The sequence below is a fragment of the Elephantulus edwardii genome, unplaced genomic scaffold (assembly GCF_000299155.1).
Source record: "Elephantulus edwardii isolate Elephantulus edwardi_28Jun2011 unplaced genomic scaffold, EleEdw1.0 scaffold00340, whole genome shotgun sequence".
Classification (NCBI taxonomy): Eukaryota; Metazoa; Chordata; class Mammalia; order Macroscelidea; family Macroscelididae; genus Elephantulus; species Elephantulus edwardii.
Window position 1 is genome coordinate 2,041,734 of NW_006400090.1, and position 21,217 is coordinate 2,062,950.

Sequence of the window (21,217 nt, forward strand, 5' to 3'; positions counted from 1 at the left end):
GAGGAGGGCTGGGGGAGGGGGAATAAAATGTGCTATAATGGAAAAAAATATCTTCAGTTTTTTTAAAATAAATACTCTACTAGCTTCAAGTTTTCTTGTGGACTCTTTGGGACTTCACCATTACTTGATGATTTGTGAAGACTAATGAAGGGACAGCCACATAAAGGAGGCAGAAAGTGTGGGGTAAAAAGCCTTCCTTTAGAATAGGAAATATCTTGTCGTGCCCAATTACTTCACCATGACTAAGAGAAGGGAGTTTTTGGCATAAGTACATGGTTAGAGAAGCTTGAGGATGAAAGGAGACTTTAAATAATTTTGTGTATGTACCATCAAATTGGATCTGACATGGATCTGAATGTACAGGAGGAGACTGTCCTTCCTTCCCCAGCAGAGCATCTGGTGGACTTGAACCACTTATCTCTGAGATTGCAGTGTAGCTTTCTGCCGCTAGGCCACCAGAGCTCACCGAAAGGAGACTTCAGAGGTTACATTAAGGGGTCCTCAGGGACTGATGATTCAAAGCACAATTGGAGAAGAGATGCCTCCTCAGAGTAGAGCCTACCTTAGCGATATGCATGGAGTAAAACTTTCACCCAATGAAGCAATTATTTCCTGGGTATTTTCCTGCTTTATTTTCTTTTTAATCACAAGAGAGAAACATTGTATCTTACTATTGAGGAACCAATGTCCTTTGGAAGGTAAGAATTCTACCAGTGAACCACCAATGTCCCTTGGATAAGGTTAGCTCTTTGCTAATACAGTCTTTACACATTTTTATACCTGCTTACAGGGAGCTTCAAAAAAAGAGGCCTCTATGATCCTTCTCTGTATGTAAGGAGACACGATGTTGTTGTTAAGTGCCATCGAGTTGTAGGCAACTCATAGTAACCCTATGAATGAAAGCTCTGAACACTTGTAGAACTTTCATCATTTCTCCAGGTTCATAGGGTTTCCGGAGGCAAGCTATTTCAGAAGCAGATGATATCACCTTTTAAATGTAATTTTTGTTCTATGGAGAATCATGCAAGAGGTTCTTCTTAATTGTATTTTAGGCACTAGCCTGCTTGTTAACTCCTGTGACCAATGATTCTGGGTTTTTTCTAGAAATGTCTATATTTCTTCCTTTTCTGTCACATTACATCACCACTCATTTGTTAGTTTGTTGTACTCGGGTGGAATGTGAATTTCTATGATGCTGGAAGCTACACCACAAGTACTTCAAATCCTGGTAGGAGGAGATTGTCCACGGTGGCCGAGTTCCAGCACAGCTGACAGACTCAGAAGCAGGCCCAGCCATTCCCTTCTGAGTAACAGGCTCTTTTTTTTTTTTTTTACATTTTTTTCCTTTTAAACTTACTATTAATTTCAATGAAAATTACAGAGACTCTGGATTTCCATTCATTCATTGTAACACTTTTCTCCCCTCCCAACCCTCCCCCCAGTACACTACCCTCTTGGAAAAATAAAAGAAAAATTCTTTCATTGTTTTACAAAACCTCCCCCCAGGTCCACCCCACTAAGCAGCCTTCGCTCTGGACTCCTGTCATGACAAAAATACCGAATCACATATCCTTTTTAAACAGTTTTCTCCCTCACCTGTTTCAATGCAGTGTACATTATTGAACCCATCTTTCTCAGTCTCCCCCAAACCCCAATGTCAATCCTGTTTTACAACAGTGGCACTATGCAGTATTTGTCCTTTTGTGACCGAGATACTTCACTCAGCATAATGTCCTCCAGGGTCACCCATTTTGAATAATATTGCATGAGTTCCTTATTTTTCAATGCAGTGTAGTATTCCATTGTGTGAATATACCACAGCTTCTCTATCCATTTGTTTGTTGATGGGCACTTGGGTTGCTTCCAACTCTTTGCTATTGTGAACAGAGCTGCGATAAACATGGGTGTGCATGTAACAGGCTCTTCAACAGCAGTAGATCACTAGTGGAAAACGAGCCCCTCTAGCTGGAAGGCACTAAAAAGGTAACTAGAAGAGCTGCCTTCCCAGAGTAGAAGTCTATCTTAATGCCACACGTGGAGTAAAGCTTTCGCCCAAAGAAGCAATTATTTCCTGATTATTTGCTAATGTGGCAAGACTCAAAAGGAGGAGAAACAGCTACAAAGATCCATTAATAAATGGAGCATGGAATGTATACAGTATGATTCTAGGAAAACCGAAGTTGTCAAAATGAAATAGAATGCATAAAGACTGACTTCCTAGGCATTAGTGAGCTGGCATGGACTGGTATGGGAAATGAGGAATGGTATCACATGCATCATCAAAAAGTATATTTCAAGATCAATCCTGAAGCCAAATGTGACAGGATACTATCCCTATGCACAGAAGGAAAGACGTGTTAATACAACTATTATTCAAATATATCTTTAGTCAAAGATGAAAAAAACAAGAATTTCTAACAACTTTGGCAGTCTGAAAGTGATCGAACATACAATTTTGTACAATCAGTGATTCATTAATGGCAAGTTATCTTTTTAAAAAGACATAAATGACAACTACACACATGGACCTCATCTGACAGCCTACACAGGAATCAGATTGACTATTTCTGGAAAGAGACGGTAAAGAAGTTCAGTATGAGCAGTCAAACCAAGGCCAGTGACTGATGGTGGGACAGACCATTAACTACGTACACACAACTTCAAATTGAAGTTGAAGAAAACGCAAACAAGTCCAGGAGAGTAAAAATATGATCTTGAGTTTTATTCCACCTGAATGAAAAAGCCATCTATCTCAAGAACAGATTTGATGCACTCAACAGTAATGACCAAAGACAAGTTGTGGGATGACATCAAGGACACCAAGAACAGTGCAAAAGAGCTTTAAAGTTAGGAAGGAAAAGAAATGAGCAAAATAGATGTCAGGTGCTCACTTCAGCAGCACATATAATAAAACTGGAATGACAGAGAAGATTAGCATGACCCCTGTGCAAGGATGACATGTAAATTTGTAAAGCGCCCCATTAAAAAAAAGCAAACCAACAAAAAGCCAGATGTCAGAAGAGACTGAAATTTGCTCTTCATTTACAGAGAAGCAAAGCAAGAGAATGAACTGAAATAAGAGATAAACAGAAGATTTCAAAAGGTAGCTTGAGAAGACAAAGAACAGTATTATAGAAATGTACAGGTGGAGATTATTGTTCAGAGTCACTATCAGTTGAAGCTGAATGGATAACACATAACAACAATTCTTAACAGAGTACCAAACACTTACCTTGTCAAGGGTGAATAATGAAGGCTCCTTCACAACAGAAGCTCCACACAGCTGTACCATCCACTCTAGCTGGTCTAAATAAGACATTGAAACCTACAATTATCACAATAGGCTACACACATAACCTGGGCCCTCCACCCTATACTCAGTAGCAGAAGTCCCATCTCTTCCGCTCCAAAGGGACAGAAGGGCCTCAAACTATAACCCATACTAGTTACATGGATTCTAAGTCAATGTGCCACTGAAATGTCACCTACGCTGGTTATCATAAGGCCTGCTGGTAGATCAGATTTGATCATCTCTCAAATAAAACCCTTTGAAAGAAAAAAAATCCAAGATAATCTAATTTCCATTAATTTGCTAAATTGCTGGCTAAAACACTGTGGGGGAAGAGCATCCACCTCCCTTTCCTCTCTCTCCCCAACTCTGTGTTGGTAATTGATAATCACAGCCATTGAAAGCACCAGACTTGGTGGTAATTACTGTAAATGTCAAGAGACAGGGAGATAATTCATCTAGTAAAAAAAAATAAATAAACGTCATATTGGATGGAGACTCAGCACATCAGTGAGAAAGGTTACAGACTGAGCTGGAACTAACATGCTTAGGGGAAGAGTGTCAGGTGAGAGAGTAGAGGTGTTAAACTTGCAGCCAGAACAGCAGACCTGACCAGGGGACCTCTGGATGCGTGTATCAAGCCATCTATGTATGTGTTTACCATAAGCCCCTTTATGGGGATGTCTGGGTGCTTCTGTTTTGTCCAAGTGAGTCAGGTGAGCGGACTGGCTGAAAATTACACTGGCTAGAGTCCCTGGTTTTCATTACACCAAAGTACAAAACACTGAGAATGCTGAGTGACACCTGGAAATCTCATAAAAATCCAATCAATAACCAATAAAGAAGACAAAAGCAAAATTACTTTGCCAGGCTCTTTTTATCAGAGTACTAAGGTCTTCTGAGGAGTAAGAGGACCTGTGTCCTAGGCAGGAAGGAGGGGTACAGGAAGCAAAGGTAAGTAGCTTTTCTTTTGACAAAAACAAATAGGAGTGGAGCCTCACATAAGTCCTAAATATAACATCACATTCAGTGTCAAATTTTAATTAGAAAATGTTCATCCACAGTCTTTCCCTACCATGGGCCGGTGAGGGGCTGTAGGCTCAATGGGTTTACATAGCAGCTCTGCTACTTTTTAAAAAAATGAAGACGGTTCAAGAAGAGCAGAGCTCTTTCTTGATGTTTACAAGACCAAATATATCTTCTAATTACTTTTTCTCAGACCAAATGGTTGCAGTACTCTACTTCATTAGAACAAAGGACATTAAATGTCCTAGATCTTTTAACTCTTTGCTGCCTGCCTACTTACAGAATTCATAAACTATGCAATTAATTCATTTAAAGTGTTCAATACAGTGTATTTAAGATATTTAGAGAGTTGTATAACCAATTCTACTATACTGACTTTAGCACATGTTTATCAAATCAAGCTCCACACCCTTTTGCTATGACACCCTCCTCCATTGCCTACTTGCTTTAGAGAAAGAGGCTACAAGTGAGCTACCGTTTTGTCTGGAGGGCAGTAGTGAAATAGACCAACCTCTAGAACATCTAACTACTCTTGAGGGACCCTTACATCACCAAAACCACGGCAAGGTGATCTCTTCTACAATGCTCCTCCGTCCATGTTAGGGCAAGTCTGATAGGGTTCTTCCAGTCTCTTACCTGTAGGCATGTTTGTAAAGGGTCCATAGCAACAGATTTCTAGTCCTGTGAAAATCTGCAAGAGAGAAAAGACAGAAGGAGAAAAATTGTTGTAAAAAGATAATGAGATTTTTAAAAAGCAATATACAAGAGGATCTCAGGAAGGAAGAAGAGTGATTTATGCTATTTCCTAGCTAATCAATTCAACGCCAGAACACTGGGACTTCAGAAGCTGTTTGGGAGTAGGTCTGTAGTTACCTATACTATACATTCGTGTAGGGATTGAGCATTTCTCATGTTGACCCAGGGTCCTTGCTGATGACCCAGGCAAGTTATTTCACTTCTTGTTAAGAGACAAATGAGGGAGGAAAAGAAGTCTTTCTTCATGTTTGAGAAAAGGCTTGGATGGCAAGCCTTACTGGCTAAAGTGTGACATTTATCCCGATTTGGTACATCACCACACCATGACCCCGAATAGCAGAGGTCTGTTTGCTTTATACATAAGGCTCCTTTTCTCCTGAATTTCTTTTGGCCCCTGAAGTTAGGTTCTTTCCATCATACTGCTCCAACAAAGATCACCATTTTAAAACCACAAGGGAAGCCTGGTTCTGTTTGTCCTCATTAGGCTGGTCTGCCTCTGTGGCTACGGATTATGCTGTAGCTCTGAGGGGCCACGTTCATTTACAGTGCTCCGAGGAGGAGCTGGAGCCTTTTGCTTAGCAGGGCAGCATCACCCTACACTTGGGCAACTCTTCAGACAGGAGATCATCTTCTGCTGTGACCTGGCTGCTACAAGCTGGAACTTCCTCGACGGCATGAGTTTGAATTTCACAGCGTTGCCTTAAACGAACTTTCTGTGATGATGGAAATATATGTGAACTTATGTAGTAGTCATGTGTCCCATGTGATTATTGAATGTGTGTGAAATATAACTAAGGTGACTGAGGAATGGAATGTCTCATTTTCTTTAGTTGTAATTTAAAATGAAAATTTAAATAGCCCCATGTGACTGACAGCTACCATGCTGGACAATGCAGACTCCCCCACATACACTGGCATGTCTAAACATTGGCATTCTTAGGAAAAAACTTGGGCATCATTTAAAAGAAACCCCAATTTGTGCCAGTTGGGCCGACTTATACAACTTCCCATTTCATATATTAGTCTGTGTAACCTTCATTCTCTTAACCGTCTTCCATCTTCCTCATTCCACTAAAAAGAAAACTGTCTAGTTTTAGAACTTCAGGCCTCAAATAAGACAGACTAGGACAGAGAAAATCAGAATGCTAAAAACAGAGAAGCAGCAAGCAACAAATGCTGGCGAGGATGTGGAGAAACTGGAACTCTTATTCACTGTTGGTGGGAATGTAAGATGGTGCAACCATTGTGGAAGGCGGTATGGCGCTTTCTCAAAAAATTGCAAATAGAGATACCATTTGACCCAGCAATCCCATTACTGGGAATATACCCAAGAGAGACCATGTCTGCCATCCAAGCAGATATATGTGCACCCATGTTTACTGCAGCTTTGTTTACAATAGCAAAGAGTTGGAAGCAGCCTAAGGGCTCATCAACAAACGATTGGATAGAGAAGCTGTGGTATATCCACACAATGGAATACTATGCAGCATTGAAAAACAAGGAACTCATGCAATATTATTCAAAGTGGGTGACCCTGGAGGACATTATGCTGAGTGAAATATCTCAGTCACAAAGGGACAAATACTGCATGGTGCCACTGTTGTAGAATGGGTCTGACATCAGAGTGGGGGTATGACAGAAAAAACTGGATAAATTATGTATATTGTATTGAAACAGATGAGGGAAAGAATAGATTAGAAGTGATATATGATTGAGTATTATGGTTAGCACAGGAATCCAGAATTAAGGTTGCATAGAGAAGTGTACTCAGGGTGGGGGGAAGGGATGTGGGAATTGTATACTAACGAAGTAATGTTCTTTTTTTTTCCCTCTCTTCGGAGGGGAGGGGTGGGCAGGGAGAAAATTGCGGCAATGAATGAATGGAAATCCAAAACCTCTGTTAAAAAAAACCCAAAAAAACAAAACAGAGAAGGCTTTTTGGGAAATGGTCCCTTCTCCCTTTGTACACACACACTTCAACCAAAGGAATCAGAATAATTAAAGGACTGAGAAAGGACAGCAGGACATGACTGTTTCTACTTTAAGGGACAGACTCCATCAGAGCCCTTTTCACTATGTATATGAATAAATTGCACCCCCAAACTGTCAACAGGACCTAGATGCTCATAATGTTAGACGTTCTCCCCAGGCAGCTAGCAGAAGCCAAATGCTGCCATAAAAAGTACAAAGGATTAGAGGTTTTTATATCCAGCCTGACACTCACTGATGAGGATGTCTAGTTACGAGATAAGAAATGTGAAGTTTCACCTCTATGAGCACATTTCTCTTCCACAAGAAAATATGAAAGTGACATTTAGTATCTTTAGAACATCGTAACTCTGACCAGGCCTTTCCATCACTGCTGTTCTGAATGCAGGAAAAAGCCCCAAGCACTGAACTTTTCTCTGAAGGTGGAAGAATGTGCCCAGTACACAGGGGAGTGAAACACAAATGGCAGGCTCACACAGTGCTCCCCTGGAGTGAAGGCAGGAGTAGAAGTAGGCCTGGCAGCTTTGCTTGGCATCTGGAAGAGTTACTGGATAGGTTCAGAGGGTGTGGGTTCTGAGTTCGAGGGTTTCATTTATGATCATCTCGCAAAGCCAGTTTTCCTTACAAATTCACTTTTACAAATTCTCAAATTTCCGTCAAGAAGCAGAATGTGCCCTGTGTGAGGATGTTCTGAAAATGCCCAGCGGTGCATTTAAGAGGAATTGCAGACTTGGGCCATGGGGACTCAGTGACCTGAGAAGCAGTCTGCTCAGGCCTGACAGGCAAGGGGATGACCTTGCCTGCACTTCTTCCTGAGAGGACACTGTTGGGCGACAGGAGCTGTTGCAGCATGACCGGAAGAAATCCACTAAGTCTTCTGGGACCTCCAGCCCTTCATTTGCTAAGTTATTAACGTGCTACTGCTTTTGTCTGTGAGGCCACCAATAACTTTCCAAAACGCTGTTTGTTAAAGAGCTCTGACTCTAGAGCCAGACCGCTTGGGTTCACCTTCAGTTCCATCACTCACTACAGTGTGGCCTTGAGCAACTTCCTGAGCCTCAATTTTCTCATCTGTAAAACAGTCATAAAACAGCACACTTCACAAGACTGGTGTGAAATGACTGATTAGTTAAAATACGGCTAATTGGTTAGAGCAGCACCTGGCATACAGTAAACACAGAATGTTAGCTATCATTAGTTACTAATGAGAACCTTCTCTGCTTTACGTCCACATATTAGCACACTGAGTCTGAGAAAGACAACCGGGACATGGAAAGAGCAGGGCTTTATAGTCAAATTCCAGCTCTGCAACTTATTAAGATCTGAACCCCAACTGACCTCTAAATTATACAGCCCCTCTATAACCTTCAGTTCCCTCAATCATAAAATGGGGCTAAGATATACCTTACTGGGCTGGGGGAACTAAAAGGGAAGTTATGCGAAAGCACCTAGCTAGTGCTCTGGCAATGAATATGTAACAAGACGAATGAGACCATGTCCATGAAGAAGGCTGGGACACAGAGCCATAAGATGGGATTTCTGGCAACACTGGTGGCTGAGTTCTTTACCTTTTTGTCCTGGAACTCTCTTGCGCGCTTTGGACCTTGGTGGTCTCTTCCATTGATAACATCTCCTCTGACTTCAAAATCACCCTGAAAGAAACAAAGCCCCAAACCACAGGAGTCAGGGACATAAAAGGTGGCTCTTTTGGTAGAAGTGGGACAGATATGTCATATTTAAGGGGGTTAGTGCCCTAGGAAGGGAGCTGCACTGCTACCCCAAAGGTGGTACCTCGCTGGTGTTTCAAATTCATAAGCAGCTCTAGGGAGAAAGACAAGCAATGTCCTCCCACACAATTTACGGCTTCCAAAAGCCCTGGGAGGGTCAGCAATAACTTGGTTTTGACTCGAGAACAATGAGGCGAGTTGGTGAAATGTTACTAAGTTTTGAAAAGATATATAAATATTTATAAATATATAAATATGTTGTTGTTGTTGTTAATGCCGTCGAGTGGTAGACGACTCATAGCGACCCTATGAACGAACAGCCTGAGCACTGTTCGTACATAGAGTTTCCGGAGGCAAGCCATTTTGGAAGTGGATGCCGCTCCTGCTTCCAGGCTTGATTTAGTTGGGAAGCTCCTGCCAACACTGTCCACCATGGGTGCCCATTACCACGATTGGCACATCACTGTCACAGGCTTCAGCATCACAGCAACCACGAGTTACCTCTGTATAGCAACGCACAGACCAGTGCTATACCTCCTAGAAGAATGTTTGACAGGAAGACAATTTGAACCTTTGGGCTTAAGGCTGCCTCCTGGTTCAAACCCTAGGCCCAGGCTGGCTAGCCTCACTCCAGGGACAGAGCAAACCTGCTCGTCAAACACATTCCCGGAAAAGCAGTCGACTCCAAAAGCTTGCCACGATTCCTGCACTCCCACCACCACGTTCCTGCCTTCCGGCAAGGAGAGCCTCATAAATGCATATATATTCTTTATGGCAGAGTGGTTAAAATGACCAGCATCTCAGCTGCTGAAAAAACTCACTGATGCAGAGCTTTGTGGACAGAAGTTAACAATTGGTTACTCACCTCACTGGGACTTAATGTATTTTAATTTTCAACATCTACCTCCTTTCAAAACATTCACTTAGCATTTAGATTAAACTGCTAATACAATGCTGCCATGATAACTGAAAAATCTCTCAACTCTTAAATCAATTTTGTATTACAACTAAAGAAATAAGGCATTCTCTGAGTTAAGAGATTTACACAGTGAATGAGACCAAAATGACAGAACATGCATTTTACACACTGAAGAAAGTTACAGATATTTCATAATCACTAATTACTGTGAAAGGTAAGGGAATAAGGAACCAAGGGAATGAGGAGGTGAGCCCTGGGGAGAAATCTGGGGAAGAATGATTAGAAACACCTCAGACTAAAATTCAAGATTGTAGGGAGACCACAACTATTGCCAAAAACATCGTGGGAGAAAAAGAAAGATACAGTCATAACTACAGGATGTTATTAGGTGAAAGAAGTCTTAACATTTCCTAGTACCATGACTAAGAATAGCCTAATGAAAAATGTCATCTATTTAAACAAGGACGCCCAAATTTAAAGTCCTGATGATAGTTTGGAGCTTTCTGCAGTGTGTCCAACTATCTATTTAACCTCTCTACCTGGATGCCTGTTAAATATAAATCTCTAAAACAGAATTCTTCGTTCCATGTCTGCCTCAATCACATTCTAACACGCTCTTGGTTCCTCTCTCAAACCTCATCTAATTTAAATAACATTGATCCTGGTGCTCAGGCCAAAACCCCAAACCAAAAATAAAAATCAAACCCACTGTCATCAAGCTGATTCTGCTTCACAGTGACTCTCTCAGGGGAAGTTACACACTATCCCACTTGGGTTCCAAAAGTCATCCTTTATTCTCTTTTTTTTATTTGTTTGATTTTAAATCATCTGTTGCTTCCAAGGCATTTGGAGTTTGGTTTTTTTCCTTTTTTTGGTTGTTGTTTTAAATAAATTTATCCTTATTCTCTCTTGAATTCTATCCTGTAAACTTAAGCAAGTCCTATCCCCAGCCCAGGAAGGGCAACCAGCATGCTCCTTAGAGGCAGGGACAGTGACATTTTGTCTCACACACTTCAGGCAAGTTGCCGAGATGGGGCAAGTCTCTGGAAATAGACAACATCTAGGAAGGGTAGAGAGTTATCGAAAGAAAGGAAGCTCCTTAATGTGATGGAGTGACAGTGAGTGCAACAATGGGCTTGAGCACGTGAGAGACTGTGACGAGGCGGGACAAGGCAAGCTTCCTGTATGTTGTTCACGGGGTCGCTGAGTCATAGTGGACTCCATGACACCTAACAACAACATCTCCAAACAACTTCTACCACTTTCATGTCTCCTAAAATCCAAACTCCTTACCACACTTACCAGGCCTACTTGACCTGGCTCTTGTCTGTGACCTTCTTTCTACCTAACCTCCACATTCTGCAAATTCTTTACTAATTACTACTCTGCAGTTATACTGACCTACCTTTTTTATCCACCCCTTCAATAAACCACTCCTAACTCAAAACCTTTACACTTGTTGTTCCTTTGCCTATGTAACTTGTTCTATTTTTCCAAGGCTGATTCTTTCTCATTGTTTAAGTTTCAGTTCAACTCCTTCAGGAAGGTCTTCTCTGGCCTCCATAACAAAAGTAGCCAATTTCCATCTTCAGTGAACTGCTAGCGCACTGTCTTAGATACTTCTTCGTCACATTTACTGATATACGTTTATCTAAAGGAGCACTGGTACTGTAGTGTGTTACATGCTGAACTGCTAAATGAAAGGTCTGGGGTTTGAACTCACTAGTCACTCTGAGAGAGAAAAAAGGATAAATCTCCACTCACAAGAATGTACTGCCTGATGGGTTACTGTGAGTCTGAACTGACTCCATGGGAATGGATTTAGGTTTGGTTTATATATATTTGAACATTTTATTGTAGTTTGGGTGTCTACTAATAACTTAAATTCAACTTTAATATTGTATATCTGTTCTTACTAGAACATGAATCCTTACCATAGAAGAGCTATATCCCTAGTGCTCGACACATAGTAGGCTTCTAAGAGTCACTGAAAATGAAAACCATTTAATTAAATGACCTACCAAATAGTACATAATAGCTTAAAACTGTGCTTACTAATTTTATTTTGTCTGATCGGCTGTCACCAACAGCTCCTAGATGGCTTTGTTCTAAAATTATTCTTCCTCCTACACTCTTATTTACCTCTTACTGTTCTCAGTATCATAAAGTGTAGCATCTTTTTGAAAGAATCTCATTTCTAAACAGATACATTTGCATGTTAATATGGAGATTTTCAACAACAGTGAACAGCCACTTTTCCAGAGAGATATATGCAGCCAAGATTCAGGAGGGCTGTTACTAGTTTTGAAGACTCTTGTTCATAAAATCTTTTTTCTTCCCTGAGCAAGGATTGTTTCTTTAGAAACCTAGAATAAAAGAGTAAGCACATGATTTCTATGTTTTCTTTAACTTTTGATGATTTTTCACCAAGGAAGACTTGTAGAAAGTGGTGTACTGGCGTAAGGAAGAAAGGTGCCATCAATCTTCTATGATTGACTGGATGGCACCAAGTCTCTCTGACTAGTTGGTAACATCACATACTTACCTCATCCAGCATCTTTCCTTCTGTAATAGACTGAGTCACCCCTAAAGAGAGCACAGAAAAGACGGGTCACATAAAGAACATGCTCTCTTCATGGAGATGGATGGTTTAACTCTTCATGTCAGACATCAGCAGAATATACGAAGAGGTCCTCTTCTAACAGAGCCACAGTTCCTTAAAAAAGCCTGTGGCAGAGAGTCCTTTGTGGAGACACAGTTAATGCTTGCTTTAAACATTTAAAAAGAGCCTGCTACACATGGATTTCTGCCCACTATTATATAAATCTCTAGTACATACGCTAATATTGCAAGGAGCAGATTAGGTTCTATTAGTTTTGAAAAGAAATTCATTTTCTCAACGTCACTAGCTTATTTGAACAAAGTGATATGCATTAAAGATAAAACCAGTTTAATGCGACCATTAAAGACCTCTTGGTAATTCAGACTCAGCAGCAGCAAAAATCTGGGGTATTCAAACGTTAGGTGTAAAAATCCAGTTCTGCAGTGTTAAAGGGAGGAGGGGAGAAATTAGTTCGTACTTACAAAAATAGCTAACTACCCACTTCCCTCCTGCAATTCCCAAAAAATACTTCAGTGTCCGTTCACACACAAACTCGGTATCTGAAGAATGAAAAACAAATGAAGGATTAGTTGACACTGAACACAAAATCAGGAAATACTGCTCTATGAAACCCCAGATCCTTATGCTAGATGGTTTCAATCTGGAGTGATGATTCTAATACTCCTGGGTGACAGGGCTGGAAGCATCGCTAGTTACAAGCAGCAGGTATGGGTCTTTGGAAGCTTGGGAAAGGACCAGAGGAAACGTATGTTTCATTGTTTTGATGCCAAGCCTAGCTAAAGATCTGTTACATTCAAAACATGACCCTTGTCAGTAGTGTTGCTATGAGAAATGTTGACAGAGGTTAGTTTCTACTGGACAATAATATGTGAATGAAAACCCAACACAATAGAATCAATGTGACTCATAGTGACTCTAGAGGACAGAGCAGAATGGTCCACAAGGTTTTTGAGGCTGTAGATTTTTATATAGGCAGGCCATCTTGTTTCTCCTGAGAATTGACTGGTTAATTCAAATGGCTAACTTTTTGGTTAGCAATCCAATGCTTAATCCACTGTATAATCAAGGATGAAATATTAATGCAAGGGACACATTCTCATGCTTCCACCTGGGGAATATTAACACCTTAATATGTTCCTAAGAAGTACAGGAAAATACAGGCATATTTTCCTAGATTTTTTCTTTTGCAGGTAAGCATTTCAGAAAGCAGGAGCTGAGGAATCACTTCTGTTTATTTCCTAGCGCTTCAAAGGCTCCTTTGAAGAACTAAGCAAAATGGAGAAAGAACACTTAGTTTTAAACAGGAGAAATGTATTTAACTAAACCCTAAACACAAGCAGGCAACCTGCCTGTAGTAGCAGCGACCATTCTTCCTCATGGAAAACTCTTCACATTTTAATTTTTAGAGCTTTTTGTTTAACAGCTGCAAAAGCTGACTTAATAATATGCCTTACACTCAGAAATTTCAGCTTATTTTTATTTCAAAGAGGCAAATGTTGTATGGTCTTTGAGAATAAAGACTGAACTACTCTAGATTTAATTTGCATTTTAAAGTTCTCTTTTCCCTTTATATCAGCTTTGATACAAATTCACAGCTTAAGAAATATTAAGCTTTAATGTCAGTCGCCTCTAAATCAGTACTAAGTTTGTTGTGCCTTGTTCTGGTACCTATTTCCAGTCAGCATGGGCCTCTAACCCTGTGGTACAATTTACACCAGAAATCCAAGGTCTTAAAGGCCTTTAGACAGTGTGTCCCTGCCAAGGGATTTGGATGCTCTGCTCAGATATCTGTGATCGTGTGAACAAACATCCTGGAGTAGACCAAGACCACAGTATTTCCAGAGAAAAATGTTAGAAAGGTTTTATGAATTGAGCCATAATTTGCATCCTTCTCATCCTCTCCCTGCTAAGCCCTGGTCTTTGTTTTTAGAGCCCTGTGAATCTAAGTTTTCTTTCAGATAACAATTCTTCAGATACATGAGGACAGTTGCTTTCCTCTATTCTTCAAATGATTCCAGAAGGAATTCGAATCAGTAACAGCTCATTGCCATGAGGTAGAAATGACTCACTGCTGACCCTGTAGTGGGTTTTCAGAGGCTGTAAATGGCTTGGGGGACTGCCTCTTGCTCTCCTTTGGGTCCACAGCACAACTCCCTACAGACTATGATCAGACCAGAGCTCCCTTAGAGCCAGCACCCTGAGTTTGGATTTCTATTCTATTAAATAGTGACAAAATAAATTTGTTTGTTAATATCACCCATTTGTGGTATTTCTGTTACAGCAGCATTACTTAACCAATACATGTATCAAATATTCCCATTTGGTCATGCAGTTTTATTCAGCAGATGCAACATAGTTTGTTAAGGTTTTCAGCATACCTGTTTTCATAATAACATGAGTAGTCTCGTCAGTAATGTGATTACTTAAAGCGCAGTGGTATTTCTGGGCAAACTTTTGCACAAGCGTCTGAAATGAAGTAAATATTGCATTCTTACAAATTATTTCAAGTATATATAGTTTACAGAATTAGAACCGAGCTTCAGTCTCCATTTTCTCTCAGAAAAAAAAAGCATTTAATTTTTATTCTAACATGGTGTATGTCTCAGAGTAAATAGTAATTCACTAAAAATTATGTACAAATCAGAGGAAATAACACTAAAATAGTTCATGCAGACATGGAATTACAATCAAAATGCGAAATAGTATTAATTTTGCTTTTTACAGCAGTTGTCATTTGATTCCCTAAGAGAGTTTCTTGCATAGTGACATTCCACTATACTATATATAATTTACATTTATTAGCCTATTCTTTATAGGCTGAGAAGATACTAGCCTGGATAGAAAGGTATGATACACATATATGTGGCTTAAAAGCAAGCTCTAACTCTCTGATACTTAAAATACACTTGAGTCAAGATCCTTCTAAAGGTCAGTTCAAAGACTATTAATTTCATCTTAAGGAGAACTGGAAGAGGCTTATATTCTTCTCAAAAGAAATCTGGAGCCTTCCAGGCATTATCTCTCAACCAAACAAAAATCAATAGGGACTAAAGGAAATTAATCAGATCCATTATAGGTGCAGGTGACATTAATTGGTAGCTGTTTGGTAAATAACTTTGTTTACCAAAGGCCATCATTTACTAGCCATCACCACCCACACCAGTATTTATGGGCTACACAATATTGATGCTGAGGTCAGGCCATCTTTCTTTAAAGCTGCCTCACTCTCCATACTGCCACAGGGCAGTGAATGAGGCAGGCACTGAATAAGGCAGGCTAGAGGAGCTAATGGCATCCTCCCCCTTTTACCACTGCCCTCTGCCAGGATCATTAGCAATTCTGATCTGATTAATTGCTGAAATCCCAGCCTTGAAACAGTGTTCCGTTAGAAGAGCAATTGCTGAAAAGATCATCTTAATATGGGTTTCAGAATTAATCATGTGTAATACAGTCAGCAGCTTTCATCATAAATTTAATCCACTTCAGCAAGTCTGAATAGAGCTCAAAAGTTTTTCTTTCTGCTTGTGTAAAGATAATATGCACCCAAGCCACTTATAGTCTAATCTGCAGCTCAGAATTGTCCATGGCAAGAAAGATTAGACAATTTTAGCCATCTCTGAAAAGCTGAATTCTCAAAACAGAGGAACAGGAATGCTAATTTTCAACAAATAAATGGGCATTCTGGATGTGTAGGCAGGCTATCAAGAGCAATATAAACAGACACAAGTCTGAATTTCAGAAGAAATTAACTGTCCTGGAACGTGGTTGGCAGATGAGAATTTTAGTAGCCATTATCTTGCACTTATTCACTGAAACAAGCAGGGCAAATCCACTTACTTTGCCCTTTGAGTAGTGAAACATATCTGACTGCATATAGAATAGGATGCTGAGTCACCACCTATAGAGAAGTTAGGATGAGAAATGGTTCTTATCCTGGGAGGAATACATTACGGAAGATAGTTAAGAATGACAAAAGTGTTTCTCAGTGTACCTCATCTACTACAGAAATCCATTTGATACTTTGGTGTGTTATCTTACCATGGTTTTAAAAAAGATATTTACTTAATTACTTTATAATGAAGTGATGCCAGTGTTGATTAATCACAAGGGAGGTAAATGTTCCAGGATGTCTGAATAAAGTTTCAGTGGTCTTAGTTATTTCAATGAATATTTTTCCACAATATAAAATAATTGCCATTTCTGGAATGAGGGGTTTAAAGGGATGCCAAAAGTTTAACATAGCAACGGGTGCTGTGGAGAAGAAATAATAGGGTAGCCTATGGAATAATTGTGTTATAAGGCAGGAATAAAGAAAAACATTTAAGAAATGTCACTATCTGGCAATATGCTGGAACCAGTATGAATTTTGTTTTTCAGGTGTGAGTTAGGTGGCACAGGAGGTGTGTTGGGGCCGGGGGAAGATGCTTTCTGAGGATAGTGTTTCGTGTACTTTATGTTCTTTAAAATAAAAAAAAAAATTCAAATGTAAAAGTTCTGTCCACTCAAAGTAACTTTTCTGCTAGTCATGTTCTCAAATAAACATATTCTAATTAAAAAGAATGCATATTATAAATTTTGGCTCCCTGCGTATTTTCAGAAATTAGTAATGGAAACTAAATTACATGGAATTGTGCCTGCCTCTAGATGTCTTCTTGCAGCTTATTCAGTACTTTCTCTCTCTCTCTCACTCATGGCAGTCGAGTTGGAGCCGACTCAGAAATGACCCTCCAGCAGATTTTCTAGGTAAATCAAGAAGAGATTTCTTTTCTTTCTCCCACAGAGCCACTGGTATATCTGAACCCCCATAGAGGTGACATCGTTAAGTTAGTAGCACAACCAGTACTGTTGTTAGGTGCTGTCGAGGATGACTCATAATTACCCTGAATCCTGCCCTATCCTGTGCCATCCTCACCATCTCCGAAACACTCAACGAAAGGGTGCTCTGATGGCTTGGTGGTAAGGAATTGCGCTGCCAACGCAAAGGTATGTTCAAATCCACCAGCTGCTACACGGATGAAAGACGGGCCTCTAAAACCCCACTGTACGGTCAACTATGTGTCAGTTCCAATTCAATGGTACACAACAGAAACAACTGAAAATAAAACTACTGGTAGTATTGTGATAAAGACTCAATCATCAAGGAGATACATATAAAAATACTCACCAATTCTTTTTGAGTCAAGCCTGATGCCACCATTGACATTCTTTTATTGATGCTTTCTGTGGAAGATACCACTTCTGGCTTCTCCCTGCTCAAACTTTTTTCTTTCACAACATTCACAGTTGTATTAGTAATATGAGCATCAGATGAACTATTGGCAGACCCTGCAACTTGAAATTGAGGTAAAGTCAATGGAGAGGATGAAGCTGGCACATCATAAACAGGAGCCAGGTCTGGGGCTCTGTCTTCAGAGGGATCAGATTCAGGGTCATCGAAAAGGCTGACTCCAGATTCTAGGCAAGGGGTTCCCTCTGAAAGGAAGAGGGAAAAGAGTGTCATCTTTGTGTGAGCTTTTATTAGAATTTCTCAAGTCTCTAAATATTAAAGACAGATCAAGTTAGATTAAGAGAAAAATGACTACACTAACGTACTATTTATTAAGTGCAAAGGGACTTTTCTACAAGACAATCTGGCTTTATGAGACAAAAGCCTTAACACATTTTCAGATAGAAACAACTTAAACATTCGGTAAGAGACTAATCTATTTCAAAGAATATTCTTCATGCATTAGAATCTGCACACAAATGTGGGTTTACAATAAAACCCCAGAAACCAATGTTTTATCATTAAGTGATAGAATGTAAAAGAGGCCTGATCAAGTATTACTTATGTATTGGGTAGTTAACTGAAGGCTGATGGTTCAAATCTACCAGGTACTCTATGAGAGAAAGATGAGTGGCTTCCTCTCAAAAAGTTTTATAGTTTTGGACACAGATGGAAGGTCATCATGAGTGGGAATGAATTTGACAGCAGTGGGTTTAGTTTGGTAATCAGCTTCTTGCCACTAGGCCACTGGGGCTCCCTAATAGGAATATAGGCAATATTTCTCTTTAACAAAATTACCACCTCAATTTTTTTTGGGGGCTAATAAATACTTTTGTGAAAAAGAGCTGAAAAGTGAGACTCTATTTTTGTTATTTCATTCATGATGGAACTTAGTAAATCATCAGACTTCATTACCGAATTTAAAATGGCAGAAAGCATACCTGAAACATTTTAGAAAATGTCACTCCATCAGATGTCCTAGTGAACATGGCCAAATATTACATTTGATGTCAAATAGCACCTTTTAAAATAATGTGTTTTTGAGATTTAAAACTTTCATTACTGACTAAAATTTTGATTTATAAGATATAAGACACAGTATTCATGAAATGATTTATAATACATAACAGTCATTTATACTTATCAATTTATCAAAGAAGAACTTGCCTTCAGCATTTGACTCATGTTTCAATAAAGGACAGGTTTATAGCTTAATTCTAGGGCCTTCTACTCTTGTCGAAATGAAATATTTAGCATGCACTAAGACTCTTCCATTCTCTAAATTGTTAGATGTGTTAAATCAATAATTTTCACAAAAACTTGGTTTAGTATTAAAGTTATTTCTAACAAAATGGACTTCAGTATCACAGATGCCTTCTATGGTAGATTTGTACATCTGAAGGTTGATTAATCAGAATATTCAAAGTAAAAGAAAAGTGTTTTCTCCATCAAAGTACATGAAACATTACCTCGATCCTGCCTTAACAAATAAGACGGCTCCATTAAACCACGTGCTTCAGACATTGCCAGTTGTTGCTCCTCCAAATCCACCACTTTAACAAGTTCCTCCTGAGACAGGCAGTTTTCATTCTGAAGACTCCGTGAGTGGCCATGAATATCCCACCTACTGTCCAACAACTGGACTTTAGAAGAGGACCTTGAAAGATAGATGAAAGAAGAAGCATAACGACTCATGAAAGGATTAGCCAGGCAGACAAAGTATGAGTTAAACAGCTCTCTGTTAAAGAATGGTTGGGAATAACTAGCAAACAAAAGCTAATGGTCTAAAAGTTTGGATTCATGGCTTTGCCAATATGTCAGGGCTAACATAAGGACTCCCCTTAGAGGTTGGTGTGAGATATCTCCCAGTTGTTTAGAAGCAGGTCAGCAAATTATCAACTGTCATTTATTCAAATTCCATACATTGTTCTGCTTGGTTCAAATGGATGCACTAGTCCTGACATCTCTACAGTAATTCTTTCTACTCAATTATAGTAGAATAGAATCCTTCCATTCTCTAGCTTTTAAACGTCCAAAGTCAATCTGAAAACAAAGTCAGATATAAAATATTAAATCAGATGAAGAGATATAGCTAAAAAGTAATTCCTCCACTCTTTAAAGTGTTTTGAACTTTGTGGAATTATCATCAATAGATTTAAAAGACTTCAGAGATTACTAATTAATTCCAACAAAGAATTTGTTTTTACTATGGGTCTAGGCAAGGCTGGTAGATTGAGCAAGGTTGTTTTTTTTTTCTTTTTAGATTTTTTTTATTAAATTTTATTAATTTTAATGAACATTTACAGAGATTTTGGGTTTCCATTCATTCATTGTTGCACTATTTTCTCTACCCTCCCCCCAGTTCATTCCTTTTTTTCCCTCCCTTGAAAGTCTGTTTAATTGTCCCATCGCCACAGTGCTTGTCAAAGCCAGTTCTGATTAATCTCCTTTGTCAGTGTGCCCTTTGCCATTCCCTATCACTCCTCCCTGAGAGAGACTTCACCCTGATTCATAAGGAAAAGGGGACGGCATATTCTCTTAGCTATTTCCTGCTGAAAAGGGACGCTGTAGGTTTCAGGGTGAAGATCTTCTCTCACTACTCTAAAGGGCCCCTTTGGCAATAGGAAACACGTAGACTATTGTGGAGATCGATTTTGGAATTTAGATGCAGTGTTATCAATGGTGCTTAGCCGTACATGTTCATATCCTTGAAAATGTATCATGGAACTGTTGCAGCCTAAAAGACACAAATTTAACTAACAAGTTAAAAGTACATGAGTCAAAAATTAAAAAGCAATAATATTCCAAGTAGAGGTTCTAATAGTGGCACAAATCAAGTTACTGAGGGAAGGTAGTTCTTAAAGTAAAAGGCCTATTGACTAGCACTTTGTCTATTATAGTATAAAGGTTAGGAACCACAAGATGTAGAGGCTCAACTATGTCATTTATTGTTCTTAAGTCCTAGAGCAAATTCCATCTACCACTGGGTTGTTTTACAACTCGGAAGTCTGCATGCAAGGCAGAGGTGAAGTAAGGAACTGCTTATGAGGTTTTCCATCAATTCCAACAACTAAGAAATAGTGAGAAGAGTTGGGACCTCAGAAGGCTTTTAGGACCAAATAGTAGGCTCTTGTGTCCAGGAGAAAAGGAATATACTTACCAGTAATGTTAATGCTCACCCACAGCTCTTCTGGGAGGATCTAAATTGTTAAAGCGTCCTACTTTGTTTCCAGCTGGGAGCTGGGGCCTGTCAGTCCTCTCAGCCACGCGGATCTGATGTGGGCCACCCTTGGCCAAATGTCCTTCAGATCCACACTTAAAGCAAGTGAATGGGAGCTTCCTCTCTATTCCCTTGCCTATCCGTGGCTCTCATCTGTGACATTGTCTACTGAATTGGCCCAGCTTTCCACAGTGGAAGCAATTCTGACCTCCTTTATTACCTTTGGGTGGCACTGTTTATGAGTAAGACTTCCTTTTCCTGACACAGGCCCTAAACTGGCAGCAATAGCTGCCCCAATAATTCTGGCCATTCTCTGGTCTTTTCTCTTCCCTCTAGATCCCAGTTGTTAAAAGAGGGAAAAATTTAAACAAATATATAACAAATAATTTTGAACATTATAAT

At 39.6% G+C, this 21,217-nt stretch overlaps 1 protein-coding gene across 1 annotated transcript in view; it reads right to left on the reverse strand.

Annotated features, from left to right (window-relative positions):
* BRCA1 (breast cancer 1, early onset) overlaps positions 1 to 21,217 on the reverse strand; it is a 64,132-nt gene that overhangs the window by 3,673 nt on the left and 39,242 nt on the right. The window contains 8 exon segments of the mRNA XM_006901729.1: positions 3,233 to 3,306; positions 4,952 to 5,006; positions 8,629 to 8,712; positions 12,252 to 12,292; positions 12,791 to 12,868; positions 14,708 to 14,795; positions 17,494 to 17,801; positions 19,065 to 19,252. Coding sequence (XP_006901791.1) covers positions 3,233 to 3,306; positions 4,952 to 5,006; positions 8,629 to 8,712; positions 12,252 to 12,292; positions 12,791 to 12,868; positions 14,708 to 14,795; positions 17,494 to 17,801; positions 19,065 to 19,252 — 916 coding nt within the window.